Source organism: Citrus sinensis, chromosome 5 (assembly GCF_022201045.2).
Source record: "Citrus sinensis cultivar Valencia sweet orange chromosome 5, DVS_A1.0, whole genome shotgun sequence".
Taxonomy (NCBI): domain Eukaryota; kingdom Viridiplantae; phylum Streptophyta; class Magnoliopsida; order Sapindales; family Rutaceae; genus Citrus; species Citrus sinensis.
Genome location: NC_068560.1, coordinates 23,843,920 through 23,865,057, shown reverse-complemented (window position 1 = coordinate 23,865,057; position 21,138 = coordinate 23,843,920). Strand labels below are relative to the sequence as shown.

The 21,138-nt window shown below is 31.3% G+C and overlaps 2 protein-coding genes and 1 pseudogene across 11 annotated transcripts in view; all 3 read left to right on the top strand.

The window, feature by feature from the left end:
• LOC102625791 (importin subunit alpha-1a-like) overlaps nt 1-21,138 on the top strand; it is a 170,404-nt gene that overhangs the window by 42,945 nt on the left and 106,321 nt on the right. For all 7 annotated transcript variants that reach the window (XM_052442387.1, XM_052442386.1, XM_052442384.1 and 4 more), the window contains exon 3: nt 1,586-2,037. In XM_052442387.1, the coding sequence (XP_052298347.1) occupies nt 1,586-2,037 (452 nt within the window). The remainder of the gene's footprint in view (nt 1-1,585; nt 2,038-21,138) is intronic.
• LOC127902663 (importin subunit alpha-2-like) overlaps nt 2,044-21,138 on the top strand; it is a 63,581-nt gene continuing 44,486 nt past the window's right edge. Inside the window, exons 1-6 of one of the 4 annotated variants that reach the window (XM_052442395.1) lie at nt 2,044-2,317; nt 2,974-3,063; nt 4,228-4,621; nt 5,498-6,265; nt 6,381-7,737; nt 7,845-8,061. In XM_052442395.1, the coding sequence (XP_052298355.1) occupies nt 4,418-4,621; nt 5,498-6,265; nt 6,381-7,682 (2,274 nt within the window). In that variant the 5' untranslated portion in view covers nt 2,044-2,317; nt 2,974-3,063; nt 4,228-4,417 and the 3' untranslated portion in view covers nt 7,683-7,737; nt 7,845-8,061. Of the gene's footprint in view, nt 2,318-2,973; nt 3,064-4,227; nt 4,661-5,497; nt 6,266-6,377; nt 7,738-7,844; nt 8,062-21,138 lie in introns of those variants that run through there. The other 3 variants (XM_052442393.1, XM_052442394.1, XM_052442396.1) reach the window with 3 other exon arrangements.
• On the top strand, nt 9,042-13,657 carry LOC127902668 (zeta-carotene desaturase, chloroplastic/chromoplastic-like; annotated as a pseudogene).

Sequence of the window (21,138 nt, the reverse complement as noted above, 5' to 3'; positions counted from 1 at the left end):
CAAGAGTAAGTACACAAGTAACTTGCAGAATCTCAAGACTGTAGTTGACAATCTGAAGTCTGAGAAGGAGTCATTGTTGAGGCAGGTTGATGAGGCTGAACGAAACGGGGAAGAAATTGAAAAGAACGTTAGGAGTTGGCTTGAAGGGGCCAACAAAGTCATTGAAGAGGCAGATAAATTTACAAAAGACGAAGCCACTGCAAATAAGCGTTGTTTCAAGGGGTTATGTCCTAATTTGAAGACCCGCCGTCGACTTAGCAAGGAAGCAGTGAGGCTGAAAGACGCTATTGTCGAGGTCCGAGAAGCTCGAAGATTTGATAGAATTTCCTACAGCACCATTCCGGAGGATACCTTGCTTATGTCCAACAAAGACTACGAGGCCTTTGAATCAAGAGCGTCCATTCTGAATGAAATAATTGATGCATTAAAAAATCCTGATGTCATCAGCCTTGTGATTTATGGAATGGGCGGAATCGGAAAGACGACTCTAGCTAAAGAAGTTGCTAGGAAAGTCAAGGGTGACGAGCTTTTCGATCAGGTGGTTTTTTCTGAGGTGTCTGAGAGTCGAGACGTAAGAAAGATTCAAGGAGAAATCGCGGATAAACTAGGTCTAAAATTTGATAAGGAGAGTGAATCGGGTAGAGCAAGGGAACTCTATGATCGACTGAAGAAAGAGAAGAGGATTCTTGTAATCTTAGATAATATTTGGGAAATTCTTGATTTGTTGGCTGTCGGAATTCCTCACGGAGATGAGCATAAGGGTTGTAAGGTGCTGTTCACGGCAAGGAGTGAAGAAGTATTGTCTGGAGAGATGGATTGTCGAACAAATTTCTCAATTGGTGTTTTAAACAAAGAAGAAGCTTGGAATCTATTCAAGAAGATGGCAGGTGATTATGTTGAAGGTAGTGAATTGGAAGAGGTGGCAAGGAATGTGGCAGAGAAATGTGCAGGTCTACCAGTTTCCATTGTGACGGTTGCAAGGGCATTAAGGAACAAGGGCATACGTGAATTAAAGGATGCATTGGAACAGCTAAGAAGGCCTTCTTCATCGCATTTTAAGCATGTACAGCCAGCCGCATTTAAAGCTATCGAGTTGAGCTACAATAAACTAGGATGGGATGATCTCAAGAACATCTTTTTGCTAATAGGATATACAGCCATAGCATCTATTGACGAACTGTTAATGTGTGGTATGGGATTGGGTTTATTTAAAGGTGTGAATAAGATTGAAGTAGCACGAAATCGAGTACATACATTGGTGCGCAAACTCAAAGCTTCTTGTATGTTGCTTGACCATATAAGCCAGAAGGAAGAGTTGTTTTCTATGCATGATGTAGTTCGCGATGTCGCCGTATCAATTGCATCTACTGAACGAAATGTGTTTACTGCTACAAATGAGCAGGTTGATGGTTGCAGGGAATGGTCAGACGGAAGTGCAATAAAGCATTGCACTTCAATCGTCTTACATGATATCAAGCCTAATTTGCTTCCTGAAGTACTGGAATGTCCTCAACTCGAACTTCTTTTTCTAAGTGCTTTTTCACCATTAACAATTCCAAACAACTTTTTCGAGAGGATGATACAGGTCAGAGTTGTCAACTTGACTGGCATGTTTCTACGGTCACCGCCTTCATCACTTGGTCTCCTGTCAAACCTTCGAACACTGAGTTTGTGTCGCTGCAGCTTGCCTGATATAAGTGTTGTAGGAGGCTTGAACAAACTAGAAATCCTTTGCTTAGGACGTTCTGATATTGAGAAGTTGCCGGTAGAAGTAGGTGAATTGACTTGGCTAAAGTTGCTTGATTTGAGAAATTGTAGGGAACTAAAACTTATTCCACCAAATATACTGTCAAAATTATCCCATTTAGAAGAACTATATATAGGTGAAAGCTTTGATAAATGGGAGTTGGAGGTGGAAGGGGTTAAGAATGCAAGCCTTGAGGAGTTGAAGCATTTGCCCAACTTGACCTCTTTGGAATTACACGTCTATGACGTCAGCACTCTGCCCAGAGGCCTGCTCTTGGAGAAGCTGGAAAGGTACAGCATACGTATTGGAGGTCATGCGTTTTGGGGGGGCTACGACATTTCGTGTCGTGAATTCAAAGTCGAGCTAAATAACAAGATTTGCTTGAAGGATTCGCTGATCGTGCAACTGCAGAGAATTGAACACCTTGAGTTATGTGGATTGCAAGAGCAAGATGTCGATTATTTTCGTAATGAATTAGTCAAAGTGGGCTCTTCCCATCTCAAGCGTCTCTATATGGCGGGTCTCGGGATGTGGAGTTCAGACCTCTCCCTCAGTTCGCCAGAGTCACAGGTATGATCATTCCTAATTTAAATAATTGGTGTGAGAGGGTTCTTTTCACCTGGGATTCTAATATCGTTTTGTCAATTTATACATTAGACTAAAGCTAGAAATTTCTAGTGCATCTATCACAGTAATTAATTTTGAAAAGTCTTCAAATATTATATTATTCTTATTTTCAAAGCAACCATTTGAAAAAAAAAACCATAATTGCCCTTATATTGCACGAGCTTCATGCTTTGTAATATCCTTCTCTTTTCTCTCCACAAAAAAAAAAAGAAAAAAAAACGTGAAGTTAACTGTCTTATATATTTTCAGTCCTCCTACAACCACCCAAGTTTGAATTATGGGAGTGTAAGGGACTAAAAAAATGAATTTGGGCTTTGTACGCTCTTTTACCTTTTAAAAAAAATATTAAGAGAACATTCATTATTTATCAAAATTAAATCCATAATTACAAGTTTAATTTTTCATATTTAATTTTTATTTTTAAATTAACTCAATTAAATTTTTATTTAAAAAATCTTAATCATGAAATCCGAAATATCAAATTTGGATTTAGTGCTAAGTTTATTATACTAATTTTTAAACATCTTGTATCTATGCATTAAGATTGTGTTCACAATTAAGTTTACACTCTAAAATCAAGACACCTGCAATGTCAACAGAGACAAGAGGAATCAGCTAATGATTTGCCGTCACATGAAATCATTTTGGAGGACAATGTCCAAATTTCTAATACGCTTTTACCTGAGAAGGTCAGTTATTAATAAGTCAATCGTCTTATTAATTCTCTATAATTTTTGTTTTTTTTCTTTGTTATATTCCTGTTTGGTAGCAATTATGTCAAAGATTGATTAATAATTATATTTCACAATTATTCTAAATTTTTCATCCATGGTATAGTAGGGTGTAACAAATTCATTCTTAGAGAAAGAAAAGGTTCTTGACACAATAAGTGAATTAATAATTATTATTATTATAAACATCATGTTATGGAATACTAAATATGTTGTAATCACTGAATATATATATACATATATATATAGACTAATAAGTTGATTGAAATTATGGTTAGTCATTTTCTTTAATATACGTCATTAGAATACATATAAATTATATTAGCCGCCGTCTAAATCTATACTAAATATGTTGTTCACTTTATAATATAAATTTTTTAAAAGATCTCAGTGAGGGATGCTCTAAGATAATGTGTCCACTCCTGCATGAGCGGAAATCACGTTGATTCTCTAGCATATGAGGAAATCATGATGATCTGCCAAACGTGATATTTGCTGATTGATTGTTGATGAGACTCTTCTCGCCTAATTTCTTAGAATTAGATGTGAACCCGCAGCAATTAATGATAATTACTATTTGCAAGGGGGAATTATGTGATTTCCTTTGAAAATATTCTAAATCTATCTATATCTATATATATATATAAAGTTGGGACTTGAGGAGGTGATGTGACATCACCATTTCTCATCTTTATATATTCTTTATTATCTAATAAATAGAGAAATTTTCTTTTAGATTTGGCTTTTCATCTTCTCATAATTAATTTGATTGTTATTATACAATAACAATCATGTAAAGATTTTAATGAGACATATTCTTTGAAATGAACATCCAAGGGGGAGTGTTATGAATTTATTAAAATAAATCTAGATATTCATAACATATATCTCTTAGTCTCCCCACTATCTCACAAGGAATTATGATCTATAATTTTTCATTAATTTCATTGAGTGATTATGTAACTATAAAAGGAGAGTTCATCTTTTTGTTTTGTACACACACAATTGGAATGAATAAAATCACTATATAATATAACCAGAGAAAGAGTAATTTTATTGATTTGTCCATCAACAGAAATCATTGTTGCTTGTAATTAACGAGTTAATTTTTTGATCGAGCAGGTTCGGTTACCAGAGTTAGAGAAGTTGACGTTGGATTCAATAAATGTTGAGAGGATTTGGCTGAACCAAGTTACAGTCAAGTCTTGTGGTATTCAGAATTTAACACGCTTGATCCTGTACAGCTGTATGAATTTAATGTCTATTTTCATCTTCTACAGTTAGTAGCTTTGTTCGACTCCAGCACATTGAGATGGAAGAATGTCCTGTCTTGGAAGAGTTAATAGTCGTGGACAACCAAGAAGAAAGGAAGCATAATATTGTAATGTTTCCTCAGTTGCAATATCTGAAGATGTCTGATCTTAAAAAGTTCAAAAGCTTCTGCACTGGAGATCTTGATATTCTTGAATTTCCATCCTTAAAAAAATTACGGATATCTGGATGTCCTGAATTCATGGTGAGATATGAAAAAACTACTAATATCTTGACAGAAAGGGTACGTACAAGAATTTTATAATCAATTTTTCAATTCTTATGTATGTATTGTGAAAGTTTATAGGGAAAATATTCACCGTCCATCCATTTTTTACACATTTTTTAAAAATACACAATTCTTTTATTTTTTGGCTAGAATCCACCTAAAGTTACATTTTATTTCACTTTTCTACTTCCGTTTAAAATCCGTTAATAAAACTAACGGAAACTTAAAAAAATGACCATTTTACCCCCAAAATAAAAATTATAATTTCACCTTAAAAATTACAAAAAATAATCAGATTAAATCTAATTATTTTTCTCATTGGTCAATAAAGAAATTAATTCCACAACCATCAAATGCAGGTTTTTTTTGGCATTTTTAGAGTGAAATTGTAATTTTCATTTTGGGGATAAAATGGTCATTTTTTTAAGTTTCCGTTAGTTTTGTTAACGGATTTTAAACGGAAGTGGAAAAATGAAACAAAATGTAACTTTAGGTGGATTCCAATAAAAAAATGAAAGAATTATGTATTTTTTAAAAAAGTATAAAAAATAAGTGGACGGTGGATATTTTCCCAAGTTTATATCATAAAGCTTAAGATTTATATTGCCTTTGCCTTTATCGCTTGGTTTCTTACTAAAAGTCAAATTGTCAGCAACGTAACTCTCTTACAGATTAGTGTATAGTATTCATTCATAATCATTCTAGATGTTAGGCGTATTATTATTACTATTTTTTAAAAGGTTAAGATTTATTGAATAAAATATATGGTATAAATTAGTGGTAACTTATAATTCTCATCAACTGATTCATCTTGTATTTTTTTTTTTTTTTTGGTTCTGATCGATCTCCCAGGTATTCCCTAATTTGGAACAGTTGAAAGTTGATGCAAATAAATATCTATTTTTTGAAGACTTGCTTTGCAAACTAAAATATCTTTTTGTGAAGTTGGTTGATGAGCCGACTATTTTATCACTTGATGACTTCCTCCAGAGATTTCACACCATGAAAGTCCTCCAAATAGAAGGATATGATTTTGGTGCTTGGTTGCCGAAAAAGAAGGTTGAAAATGGGATGGGGGTTATCGTGAGAGAAGGATATGATTGTTATCATCTGGAGCACATTTTGAAAGAGGAGTCCTCTGTTACGAACAACTTGGTTTTTCTACGTGTACATTGGTGTGACAATTTGGTCAATCTAGTGCCATCGTCGACATCCTTTCAGAATCTTACAAATCTGGTAGTATCATGTTGCGAAAGATTGAAAATCGTATTAACATCCTCAATTGCAAAGACTCTGGTGCGACTTACATATATGAAGATAGAATCATGCGATAGGATAACAGAAATAGTACTGGTGGATGATGTTGTAGCACAAGATGAGGTTATTACTTTCAGAGAATTGAAGGAGTTGACGCTTTTATACTTAAAAAGTCTGACAAGCTTCTGCTCTGGCAATTGTGCTTTCAATTTCCTATCTTTGGAAAGATTAATGTTGGATGATTGCCCCGATATGAAGATTTTCTCTGAAGGAAAATCAAGTACACCCAAATTACACAAAGTGCAGTGGCTGGGTGGAGCATGTTGGGATTGGAAGGACGACCTTAACACAACCATACAAAAGGTATATATTTCTCAACAATTAGCTTTTTCCCTCTCTTGTTTTTTCTCCACTTTCACTCTCACTCCAAATCCCTAACTTAATTTCCTCCTCTTGCTCCTGCTCCTAAAATAAGTAGGCGAGTTTACCCGGGATGGTTGCTGGGGTTTGGTCAGATGACAGCGGCCTACAGCTGGAAGCAACTACTCAGTTCAGCAAACTGCTTTCGATTGCGAGGAGTCCACAAATTGATAAAGTCATACAATCTGGCGTTGTCCAGCGCTTTGTTGAGTTTCTTATGAGGGAAGACTATCCGCAACTTCAGTATGAGGCTGCTTGGGCTCTTTCAAACATTGCTTCTGGAAATTCAGAGAACATTAAGGTGGTGATTGACCACGGTGCCGTTCCAATATTTGTGAAGCTGCTTGCTTCCCCAAGTGATGATGTCCGCGAGCAGGCTGTTTGGGCATTGGGAAATGTTGCTGGTGACTCATCTGGATGCCGTGATCTTGTGCTTAGTGAAGGAGCTTTGATTCCATTGTTGGCAGAGTTAAATAATCATGCTAAGCTTTCAATGCTGAGAATTGCCGCAAGGACATTGTCTAATTTATGCAAGGGCAAGCCAGAACCACCATTTGATCAGGTAAGGCCAGCTCTTCCGGCGCTTGCACAGCTTATTCGTTCAAATAATGAAGAGGTCTTGACTGATGCCTGCTGGGCACTCTCCTGTCTTTCTGATGGTACGAATGACAATGTTCAAGCTGTGATCGAGGCAGGTGTCTGTCCACGACTTGTTGAGCTCCTTGGTCACTCATCATCCTCAGTGCTCACTCCTGCCCTGCGGACTATTGGAAATATTGTGACGGGGGATGATTTCCAGGCTCAGTATATAATTAACTGTGGTGCACTGCCATACCTTTTGGGCCTGTTGATCCATAATCATGGAAAACGCATTAAGAAGGATGCATGCAGGACTATTTCAAATATCGCATGTGGAAACAGGGAACAGATTCAGGCGGTAATTGATTCCGGCTTAATTGGTCCCACTGTCAATCTACTTCAAAATGCTGAATTTGATACAAAGAAGGACGCCGCTTGGGCAATTTCGAATGCCACCAAGTTTGGCACTCATGAGCAAATCAAGTACCTCGTGAAAGAGGGGTGTATAAAACCATTGTGTGATCTGCTTCTATGCGCTGATCCAATGATCGTCACTGTTTGCTTAGAAGGATTAGAGAACATTTTGAAGGTCGGGTTAGCTGAAATGAATACGGGTACCGCCGTTGGAGATTTTAATCAATATGCCCAGTTGGTTGAGGAGGCTGAGGGATTAGAAAAGATTGAAAATCTACGAAGTCATGATGACAACGGGATCTCTGAGAAGGCAGTAGAGATTCTCGAGACATACTGGTCTAGCCGTGTGATTGGAAGAGGACGATGATACAAAGGAGGAAGATGCAAAAGGCAGAGACAACTAGTAGTAATTATTAACAAAGGTCAATTTCTATTACTATTACTATTATTATTATTATTATTTGGAATCGGCTTTCAGACCGTAAAACAACACTCATCTTATTTCTTTTTCTTTTTTTTATGATTTCAGGTTTAATGGTGGAAGATTCATGCATGCTTGTGTGCCCCTCTCGTGTTAAGTGTATTGTGGATTGCTGCTGTGTTTCGACACAGTTAATGATGAAACTCCTCATCAAATGATCTTTAATAATTCTAATCATGCATATTTTTTTTTAATGGAGATCGTTGAGTATTTTAGTATATAGTAATAAAATTCATTGAAGCATTGCATTCAATATAATATCATTGTCTGATACTAGAAATTAATGTGTCTTACCAAAGTGTGTTTATTTAATGCTTAATTTGGGTACATATGAAAATTTATATAAACATAAATGATATCGTATATAAATAGAAAGCGAAAAAAGTTGTTCAAACATATAAGTATAAAGTTTTTGAAAGCATTGGTTACAGAATAATATATATATAATTTATATTATATTGATGTACGTAATATAATACTAGTCAAATTTTGAAAATCTTAATTTACTTATAATCTTTTCTAATTTGGTATGCACAAAACGATTTTTATTATAAAACCAACCTTTAATTTGCAATTGTGAACCATGGATCTCATTCAATTATTATATATAAATTTTTTACTACGATTCGTCACATGTTTTCTGAAAACTTATCAAAACAATCTTTACAACTATCTCTCGCGTAAATCAAAACAAAGGAGAAAACAAATTCCGAGAAAAACTTATCACATGTTTTCTGAAAACTTTCACTTATAGTTTCTAATAATATTAGTTTAAGGATGGCACATTGTTTCATTATCACAGGCATTTTGTGCCGTTGTTAAAAGTGTTCACTTTCACATTTCGGAAAATTTGGCGGAGTTTGTGCTAGCAAATAAATGTACTCATAAAGTTTAATTTTGCGTGTAAATTAGTTGGTTGAAAATATTGCATGACCCAGGCGTGTATTATTTTTATAATTTTTTAATTTTATTAAGGCCAATCATTTTATACCATATAATTAAGTTTATATAAAATATTTTCTTCAAAAGAATTGTGAATCTATCATCATAAAACTTGAGAAAGTATAGTCAATAGTCCAATGTCACGTGAATGTCCTCAGAAAACTTGAGAAAGTATCGTCCTATCCTTACTCAACCTTGAGTAAATTACTTTGATTGTCAAGTACTCGATTTACTCTATATTAACTTCTTTCGCATAATCCATCTTTTTTTATTTTGTCAGTTAATTACCGGAAATTTCATTTCTTTACAAGTGCGTTATTGTGCATGATTTACTTTTAAATTAAAAGAAGAGAAATATTATAGCATATATAGTAGGGGATCTATCAAGAATAACTTGAAAATCTGTGGTAAATACTTATGAACATTTACAAAGGAAAATTTCGATTCTCTATTGTAGACTTGAACTCAGGTGTTTGGCCATCCAGCCAATGCCTTGGGTGACATAAGAAAAGAGAGCTTAAAATTCATATTGCCGCATGGTAAACCACTTTTTGGTTTTTTCCCCACACATTTTCGTACCCATATTGAAGATTTTTATATGTGTATTTTAAGTGGATCCATCATATTTAGATGTGGCACTTTGGGTTTGGATTCTTTTATTTCAATATGGGCTCTTCACTTCTGTTTCCTGCAACTTCAGTTACTGGTGTTTGTTGGTCTCGGGTTCAAGTGAAGGTTCCAAGATTCTGTGTACGGGCTTCTTTGGATACAAACGTTTCTGATATGAGTGTTAATGGTAAATTTCTCTTCTTTTTGTTTTATTTGATTTGTTTGTTTACCAAGTGTTGATCTTTTGGCTTTCCTGGTTTCTGTGTATTTTGATTTATGTTGCTTGGTGGGATTTTTATGTGTTTATTGCTGGGAGCTCTTTTTGTTCTGTAATGTTTGCTAGTTATGAATTTTTTAGGCTATTGATGGAGAATTTGGCATTTTACTTGAATAATTTTTAATTGAATTTGTGGCAGAATGGTTCATGGATTGTCCTTATAGGTCAAGATAACGTTTAAAATCTGACTTTGGAGTGTTATTGAGTGGCTTGCGTGCTCTCTAGTGGAAATTTTCTTAAAGGAACTCAAGAACAGACCAAGTATTTTGTATTCTTGAAATTTATTGGGAAATGAAATGCTTATGCAATTGTGCTTTGTATTTTTTTCGGGAGACATTTGATGTTTAGTACTTTCAAACATGTATGTTTTTCCAATATCCCTGTGGATAATTGAATGGTATACTTGGCAGCTCCCAAGTGTTTGTTTCCACCAGAACCGGAACATTATAGAGGACCAAAGCTGAAAGTGGCTATTATTGGAGCTGGGCTTGCAGGCATGTCAACAGCAGGGGAATTGTTGGATCAAGGCCATGAGGTTTTGCTCATTTAGATTTCAATCTTTCAACGTTTCATTGGCCTCTCAAGTATTTTCTTTTCCCCTAAAATGTCTCACTTTTACCATTCATCCTCTTGCCTAAACTGAAAATTTGAAGTTACTCAATTTTTTCAAAGTAAATAGCAGAAGCTTTTATCAGCAGTTCGGAAAAATGAATAGCAGTTATCATTTTCTTTAGAGCAGGCATTATTTCAATTCACAAAGTTTATTTCATTTTGAATTAGTATGTGTTTTACTGATTTTGTTGATGGTGAAAGAAATTAGAAGATTCCCCCCCCCCCCCCCCCCCCCGCCCTTCCAGGTGGATATATATGAGTCAAGGTCTTTCATTGGTGGTAAAGTGGGTTCATTTATTGATAAACATGGAAACCATATTGAAATGGGCCTGCACATTTTCTTTGGATGCTACAATAATCTGTTCCGATTGATGAAAAAGGTAAAGCTTGCTTTGTTGTGGATAAGTGTGTTTGAATGATTATAAAAGCACACTAGCCATGCAAAGGAATTATGATTTGAGATTCTTGAAACAAGAACTATAATTTCTCTTGACCATGCCATCTATAGTGATGATAACTGGTTATAGTTTACTCGTTGTAGGAAAATATGAAAATGTTCTTCAAATATCATGATGGATCAGAATCATAGCTCCTCTTTAAATTGACCCTGTGTTTATAATCTGATAGTTTTTCATGGATGTCTACAGGTCAGTGCGGATACAAAAAAATTTACTCATGAAGGATCATACTCATACATTTGTGAATAAGGGTGGTGAAATTGGTGGTATGGTTATTTCTTGATCACTTAAGACTACTGATAGTTATGTTTGGTGGTTGGACACTCTGAAATTGGTTTGTGGATTGTCTAGTCCAATAATAACTCTGATTAAGTTCATGATTTTGATTTTTAACTCCAGAACATGATTTCCGGTTTCCAGTCGGAGCTCCCTTACATGGGATTCGCGCATTTTTGTCTACAAATTAGCTTAAGGTAGTGCATATGGATTTATGTTCCATTTTGATTATGTTGATGTAATCTTTTGCACTCTGATTAGTTAGCAGTATGATAAGACAGTATTTCTTCTTTCATGTTGAAGCTTCTTGCCTCTTTTGGATTCTTTTTTGATGTACTTTGCCTCATGTATTGCTCAAGTGCAGACTTACGATAAAGCAAGAAATGCTCTTGCTCTTGCTCTGAGTCCTGTTGTAAGGGCACTCGTTGATCCTGATGGAGCCTTGAAGGACGTAGGAGATTTGGATAGTGTAAGAATGACATCTTATTTTCTAGTTTGTTTTAATATCAATCCTTGTTCCTACAAATTGTTATCTTACCTAAAACTTCATTTCTTCTTACAGATAAGCTTCTCTGATTGGTTTTTGTCCAAAGGTGGGACACGGACGAGTATTCAGAGAATGTGGGATCCTGTTGCTTATGCCCTATTGCGGATGCTCAAGGGTTCTCCAGACGTTTATTTGAGTGCCCCTATGAAAACATATCACAGATAAAGGGGCAGGTAAATTTCTATTTACAGGTTCACATCATTGCAGTGATTTGTTAATCTTGTTTGTTTTCTCCTACTGATTTTCCTAACCTTGGGGCCTGTTTTTGCTAGAACAGGTTCCATCTTAGGTGGGGATGCAGAGAGATACTTTATGATAAATCTGCTAATGGAGAAACATATGTCAAAGGACTTGCCATGTCTAAGGTAATTGTTTCTCACATGGTTCTAATTAGGCGGCAAAAGCTAGTTTAGTTATTTATTTTTTTACTCGTCTATTGATATTCCCTCTGATGGAGGTAATGCAATGACCAGACATTTGTAAATCAGTTGTTTATATCATCTGTTAGAAGCAGCTACTTTGCGTTTATTATTTAATGCTTATGGTCTTAGAGGTTCTGGTTCTGTTTCAGGCCACTGACAAGAAGGTTGTGCAAGCTGAAGCATATGTTACAGGTTTGTGGTTAAATCCTCCTTATTTATTCCTACTTGAGCTTTTTTGTTCTCCTGAATCATTTAGGTGAATGTTTTACCTTTATTCAACTTCCTATTTAATGGCAGCATGTGATGTCCCTGGAATTAAACGATTACTTCCATCATCGTGGAGGGAAATGAAGTTTTTCAACAATATTTATGAGCTAGTTGGAGTGCCTGTTGTGACAGTGCAGCTTAGATACAATGGTTGGGTTACTGAGTTGCAAGACCTAGAACGGTCAAGGTGATGCTCTAATCTTTTGTGAGGTTACAGGAATTCAATCAAAAGAAGCTCTTTAAAGGCCTAAGAAATCAGCTTTCACTTCACTTCCCTTTGCTAATGCATTGAACAAATTTCCATTTTTTAACGGATCCTTGTTTTGAACATGTAGGCAATTGAGGCAAGCTCTGGGATTAGATGATCTTTTGTATACTCCACATGCTGATTTCTCTTGCTTTGCAGATCTGGCACTCACTTCACCAGAAGACTACTACAGAGAAGTTTCGCCATTATTAGTTTCATTTTGTGTCATGGAATCTGGTTGACTTCCTTTTGCCAAGTGTCTTTGTATTCTGTGTTGCTTACTATAACTGAATTATCTTTCAGATGCGTTTTAACACCTGGCGATACTTACATGCCCTTACCAAATGATGAAATCATTAGGAGAGTGGCAAAGCAGGTTGGTAGTGTTCAGTGACACCTTCAATTCATATAATACATATTAGGTTACGCTCTTTCGTTTTTCTTATCCTAGATGTATATCTCACATTTTTTAGTGACTTTGAGCCCTGCAAAAGGTCATGCAACTTTCTGGATGATATACATCTGTTCATATTATCCATTCACGGTTCCTTTTATCAGGTTTTAGCTCTATTTCCATTGTCCCAAGGTTTAGAAGTTATTTGGTCATTTGTTGTCAAAATCGGGCAGTTTTTGTACCATGAGGGACCTGGTAAAGACCCCTTCAGACCTGATCAAAAGACACAAGTGAAGAACTTGTTCCTTGCTGGCTCATATACAAAACAGGTCACTGTTTATAATTGTTTCATTCCAAATATGTCACGATCAATAGAAAAAAAGAGATATGTATCCTAAATGGTTTCACTCTCACAGGATTACATAGATATCATGGAAGGAGCAAGTTTGTCTGGTAGACAAGCCTCAGCGTACATATGCAATGCCAGGGAAGAATTAGTAGCACTGAGGAAGCAGCTTGCTGCCTTTGAATCTCAAGAACAAATGGAAGTTCCAACTACTACTAATGATGACCTAAGTCTTGTCTGATCACAATCTGTTTGAGGCGTTGCGGCAGGAGTAAGGTTTTTCCACATCTAAACGCCCTTCACTTTTACAAGATTACATGGATAGTATGGGATGAGCAATCTGCTGCCTTAATTTGAATCTCAAGAACAAAAAAGATTAAAAAAATCTTTATTAATTATTTTGAGAGATTATTTTAATCAATTAATTTGATTATCCATACTTGACCTTTTGACCTCTACACAAACGTTTGTTCATTTATCATTTCTCATTTTGCTATGAAAAAATTTATAATTTGAAAAATAAAATTCTATTTCAAATAAAAAATGTCTAAATTCAAGTTTTAGATCATGATAATTTTAAATAAAAAAATTAGAAAATTCTAATTCTTTTGAATCACTGTTCTCCATTTTAATTAATTTTAATTATTTACGTTTAAAATAACCTTATAAATTTATTTTCATCTTTCTCTTTACTTTTAAAAGAATTTCCTTAATTTGTTATAACTTAAACAATAATACCATATAAGGATGCAACCAATTGCTATGCTTCTCAAAAAATTTATTTTTAAAAAAGTTAAGGCAAACGTAAGTTATAACTTACAAAATATTTTAAATTAATAAAATTGATGCTAATTTATTTGTATTAAAACATCATTTTTTTTCTATCATTTCAACTTGATTAGATTTCTTTTTCTTGAACTTAATTTTGTTTATACTTACTTTTGATGTTTCGATATGTTACACCAAAGTATACTTTTTTATCTTAAAAATAAATTATATTAAGTCAAGTTTTCAATTACAGAATCAGTTCTTCAATTTTTCTGACTTGACTAAAATCATTTTTAAAATTTTTTTACAGCTTAATTTGGTACTAAGAAAATATAACACTTTAACAACAACATTTATTGGTATAAATTTGGCATGTCTTGATTGGAATGGCAGGTATTCTTGATTTGTTGCCATTCCTTTACAAATAAAATAATAAATGCCCTATTAATTGTTTGCGATGCACTAAAAATTTAAGTATACTAAAATTTTTATTCATTTAAATAGATGTAATAAGACAATTAGAATTTTTCACAAGCTTGTGACCAAATAACTTCATAAAATTAAATCAATTTACAGCACAACTTTCACAAACTAGACTCCAGCTGCTTCTCATTTTAGATTTCAAGTGTCTACACATAAAAAAGAAAAAAAAATGACATTAGAAAACACAATGCAACCATAAAATAAATAACAATATTTAGGATTTCAAATGCTTGATCCAAATTCTTAGCTAGGATCAAATAAATTTGATTTTCAATAGAAAAATTCAGACTTTTAATCTAAAATAAACACAAAAATATATTTTCATTAACATATATTTTTTTAAGGGATTTATTAACAGCAATATTCAAAATATAAAAATTACTCTCTACTTGCATAATTATTCGATGCAACTTTTATGTCTACTTTCATTTAACGACCAAGTGATCTTTGGAATAAAGAGAAAGATAACAATACATCAACAATTAGCAAGATCAAATGGTCTTTTATTCTTAAATTTGTTGGCATTTATTTGCAAATAAAATTATAATGTCCTATTAATTTATCCGATGTACTTAAAAATTAATGAAATAAAAATTCCCAATACATAAATGACAGCATCTATCACTAAAGCAATTTGTGACAATAGTGAACTGACGTGAGGGCCACTAAAACGTTAGAATTGCAGAAGGAAACGAGCCTAAAACCACTTCTGATAAGAATTCTTTTTACAAGTTTGCGAGAAAATAGCTCTTTACGAATTTTAACATCAATAGAACTAATACAAAATTAAATCAATTTATAGCTTCCAAAAGCTAAACTTCAGATGCGACTAATTTGAGATTTAGATTTCATGGATCTCTGCATACAAGGGAAAAAAAACAAATGATATTAGAAAAAAAGGCCCCAAAAAAATATATATATTCAAATTTCAAATGCATGATTTAAATTCTTAGGCAGGATTAGATATATATTTTTTTCAATAGAAAATTTGAAACTTAAGTATAAAATAAACACAAAACTACATTCTAATTATAACATATTTTTTTGATGAATTTTTTAACATCAATATTTAGAATATAAAAAATATTCTCAACTGCCGTACTCATTCTTTATAACTTTTATGTCTACTTTCATTTAACGACAAACTAATCTCAGCGATAAAGATAGAAGAGAATACATCGAAATAAATAAGAATAAAATTTCAGTACAAATTCATGATTGCATGAATAATATACATCATGAAATAGCATCCTAATGAAAAGATCAAAAAACGCAAAAGAAACTAAGCACCTAAAAATAACTGGCAAAAATTTATCAGCAAATAGATTTATTCTTATAAGTAAAATACAGTCTAAATCTAAACCTTGTTTATTTTGGATGTATTTTACTATTTGTTTACTCGTTTATAATAGTTTCCACAACTTTTATAATTTATTTTGGACATAATTTATTACATCCAAACACATTGTTCAGCTAACCAGAGCACTAATAAATCACTAGATTACTAATTACCATTGCATTTGAAAGAGTAGGAATATCTCTATTAATTTTATAGACTAATTTTAAATTTATCAATTAGGTAACAATGTAACTGCAAGTTTCCATATGCACATAGCCCACTCGCGTCTAACCAAATCTATCTCTCCTTGGGTGTAACTCTCTTTGTTCCATAAAATTATAAAGTGAGGAATATATTAATTAGGAAGTTTCAAAATATAAAATAACTATTTCATAATAAATGACACTACATTTTCCAAAACAGAGACAACCAAAAAGCATTTAGCTACATCATTCGTATGACATCCAATACCTATCTATCATACACTCGAAAATGAAAAAACTGAGGCCTAAAGTTTAGATTACTACCTCTTAATAAAAAAAAATAACAGCGTGCTTGGATACTACCTTGCAAAAATTGTACCTGCATATTACCAAAGAAGAAAAAAAGATGACGTATAGACATAAGAAAAAAGAACTAAAGAAGATTCAAAACAGCACCTGAAACTTTTCAGGTGCACTTTTAACAGCAAAATTACAGTAAAACAACATCTAAAATTTTCAAGTGTAGTTTCAATTACAAAAACAGTAGTATAACAGCCCTTGAAAAGTTCAAGGTGTTGTTTTTGCCATATAACAACAGCTAAACAGCACTAGAAAACTTTCAGGTACTGTTTTTCTTTATAAACAGTAGTAAAATGTCACCTACAAACTTTCGGGTGCCGTTTTTCTACATAAACAGTAGCTAAACTGCAGCTGAAAGTTTCCAGGTGCTGTTTTCCTGCATAAACCACAGTAAAACAGCACCCAAAAACTTCCAGGTCAAGTTTTTACTGCATAACAGTAGTTAAACAGCACTTGGAAGTCAAACAACAATTAAGCAACACTAATACTTTCAGGAGCTTTGTTTCTACATAAACAGTAGCAAAAACAATACCCGGAAGTTCCAAATGCTATTTTTACTATATAACAGCTGCTAAGCAGCGCCTGAAAACTTTGAGGTGCTGTGTTTCTGCAAAAAAAGCAGTAAAAACAGCACCTGCATAACAGAAATCAACCCATTGATAAAATTTTTTGCTCCACTTAATTCAGCATAAAAAACTTATATAATTGAATCAATCTTATGCGAACTTCATCAAACATCATATGTGCATGAACACATTATTCCAATTCCAAACATAATCCAACTCTAAATCCATGAGATCAAATCCAAAACACACGACCTCTAATCAATCACACAATTACAATCACAAAAACATATTTTTTCTTAAAATTAATCATATAATAAAAATATTTTATTGATTTAGTGAAAAAAATAAACAGAACATGCTTACCGTAGAGAGCTGCAAGCCTGCTATGCTGACATAAAGCCAGAAGGAAACAAAGACGGTCATTGTGCTTTTCATTTGTCTGCTCTGCAAACTAGCCCCGTTACAAAAGTGCCAAAAAGAGAAGAAAAGAAAGTTTAATTACAATAGAATTGTAATGAAACGTGTTTATAATAATAGAAGTGTCAAGTTTTACAGCATTTGTAGGCCATAACAGCTTTAATAGTTAAAAATAAAAAGTAAGTAGTTCTTAAAACTGATTTTGTTTTATATTTTTTAATATAAACTTTAACTTATAAATATGATTTACTTAAATTGAAAAAATTTAATATGCATAAATAGATTTTGCCAAAAAATTTAATATGCAAAACAAATTTCTTAAAGCATATATATAGACTACAGATTATATACACATTTTAATAATAAATGTCTAATATTGATAACAAGCATCTCAGTTGAGTTCATTTTAATCAATTTAAATATTGGCTAACAAAGTAATAATGGTTACTAACAACATAAAAAAATAAGCTTTATTATAAATCATTAATTTTGATACTACTAAATTCAATCGATAAAAAATTAGCATTACATTTATGGTGCGTTTACTTCATGAAATGGAAATTGGGTGGAATGGGAATAAGTTGGGAATGAAAATGGGTCGAGAATGAGAATAGACTAGAATATGAATGAGAAATGAGAATGAGATTCTAATATTTACTTATCTAAAATAAATGAGAATGTAAATGTGCTGGAATGTCACTGATCTGTTTATTTAGCAAAATAAATGGGAATAAGAAATGAGAATGAGAATCAATTTACCAAAATACCCATAATATTAAATAATGTAATTTTCATTAACTAAATACAGTATAACCTCTATAAATTAATAATGTCGGGACCATAGAAATTTATTAATTTAGAGAGATATTAATTAATCTATAGATTAATAAATTATTAATTTATAAAGTGTGTTCACAGTACAAAGAACTAACATTTAATTAATTGAAAATTCATTGTATTTTACAAATATAATCAATAGAATTTAAATAAATTCATCAAATAAATAATGTATGCTTGATTAAATAAATTCATGAATTTTACTAAATGCATTCAATGAACTAAACTAAATGTTAGTTATTAAATTGTATAAATTGAATTAAAACTAATCTAATGTACCTACCTACTTGATTAACTAAATTCATGTATTTACATAAATTTATCTAAATGTATTCAATGAACTAAACTAAATGTTAGTTATTAAATTGTATTAATTGAATTTGAACTAATTCATCTAATGTACCTATCTACTTGATTAACTAAATTCATGTATTTACAAAAATTTATCTAAGTGTATTCAATGAACTAAAATAAATGTAATTTCATTAAATTGTATCAATTGAATTTGACTACTTATCTACGTAATTAAAGAGTATTCATATATTTACATAATTTAGCTAAGTCATATATCCAATGAACTAAATTAGAAATTAAATGTATTCAATGAATTAAGTTAAAATTATTGTCTATATAAACAAACACAAAGTATTCTTTTATTTCATAGTAACTTGTTAACTTGTTAAAAATTAAAGATGAGATTCAACTAGATTTAAACTTCAAGAAAAAACAAGTTACAATAGACTCATATTTTAATAAATTGACATAGTCAGTTACATTTGTAATTTCACAGTATTTATAATTTCTACAATTATTAATTTATGATATAAATGTGACCATAGAGTTATAGAGGAGTTCTCAGAAAAATTATCTGATTAATTTATCAAAATTATTAATTTAGCTTCAGGGCCTAAGTCGGGACTACAAAAAATTATTATATTATAGAGATTATTAATTTATCGAGTATTAATTTATAGAGGTTATACTGTATTTGTATAAATATTATTATAAAAATGATATTAATTAAAAAAATAAAATTAATAATAATAAATATTAATAATGATAATATTAATAAAAATAATAATAACAATAATTAATAATAAAGTTAATAAAATTTAATAATAATAATAATAATGACATTTAAAATAATAAAATTAATTGTGCTTTGAACGAGAATAATTTGGAAAATATGAAAAATTAGAGAGATAGAAAATTGTGTGGGATCCACATATTTTATTTCTATTCTCAAATTACATTTTACTAAATAAATATGGATTTAATTCACATTCTTTCATTCTCATTTAAGAAATACTCAAGTAAACACACCATTAATGTATAGACATGTCTATTATAAGTATTTAAGAAAATATTATCATTTGAAAATAGTGAATCAATATAACCATCAAAATAATGCAGTATAAAAGAATAAATTAATTTCACATAGGTTTGTATGAATTAATTTGCATAAGAAATTAATTTGCATAAATTAATTTTGATACTACTAAATTCAATCGATAAAAAATTAGCATTACATTTATGGTGCGTTTACTTCATGAAATGGAAATTGGGTGGAATGGGAATAAGTTGGGAATGAAAATGGGTCGAGAATGAGAATAGACTAGAATATGAATGAGAAATGAGAATGAGATTCTAATATTTACTTATCTAAAATAAATGAGAATGTAAATGTGCTGGAATGTCACTGATCTGTTTATTTAGCAAAATAAATGGGAATAAGAAATGAGAATGAGAATCAATTTACCAAAATACCCATAATATTAAATAATGTAATTTTCATTAACTAAATACAGTATAACCTCTATAAATTAATAATGTCGGGACCATAGAAATTTATTAATTTAGAGAGATATTAATTAATCTATAGATTAATAAATTATTAATTTATAAAGTGTGTTCACAGTACAAAGAACTAACATTTAATTAATTGAAAATTCATTGTATTTTACAAATATAATCAATAGAATTTAAATAAATTCATCAAATAAATAATGTATGCTTGATTAAATAAATTCATGAATTTTACTAAATGCATTCAATGAACTAAACTAAATGTTAGTTATTAAATTGTATAAATTGAATTAAAACTAATCTAATGTACCTACCTACTTGATTAACTAAATTCATGTATTTACATAAATTTATCTAAATGTATTCAATGAACTAAACTAAATGTTAGTTATTAAATTGTATTAATTGAATTTGAACTAATTCATCTAATGTACCTATCTACTTGATTAACTAAATTCATGTATTTACAAAAATTTATCTAAGTGTATTCAATGAACTAAAATAAATGTAATTTCATTAAATTGTATCAATTGAATTTGACTACTTATCTACGTAATTAAAGAGTATTCATATATTTACATAATTTAGCTAAGTCATATATCCAATGAACTAAATTAGAAATTAAATGTATTCAATGAATTAAGTTAAAATTATTGTCTATATAAACAAACACAAAGTATTCTTTTATTTCATAGTAACTTGTTAACTTGTTAAAAATTAAAGATGAGATTCAACTAGATTTAAACTTCAAGAAAAAACAAGTTACAATAGACTCATATTTTAATAAATTGACATAGTCAGTTACATTTGTAATTTCACAGTATTTATAATTTCTACAATTATTAATTTATGATATAAATGTGACCATAGAGTTATAGAGGAGTTCTCAGAAAAATTATCTGATTAATTTATCAAAATTATTAATTTAGCTTCAGGGCCTAAGTCGGGACTACAAAAAATTATTATATTATAGAGATTATTAATTTATCGAGTATTAATTTATAGAGGTTATACTGTATTTGTATAAATATTATTATAAAAATGATATTAATTAAAAAAATAAAATTAATAATAATAAATATTAATAATGATAATATTAATAAAAATAATAATAACAATAATTAATAATAAAGTTAATAAAATTTAATAATAATAATAATAATGAC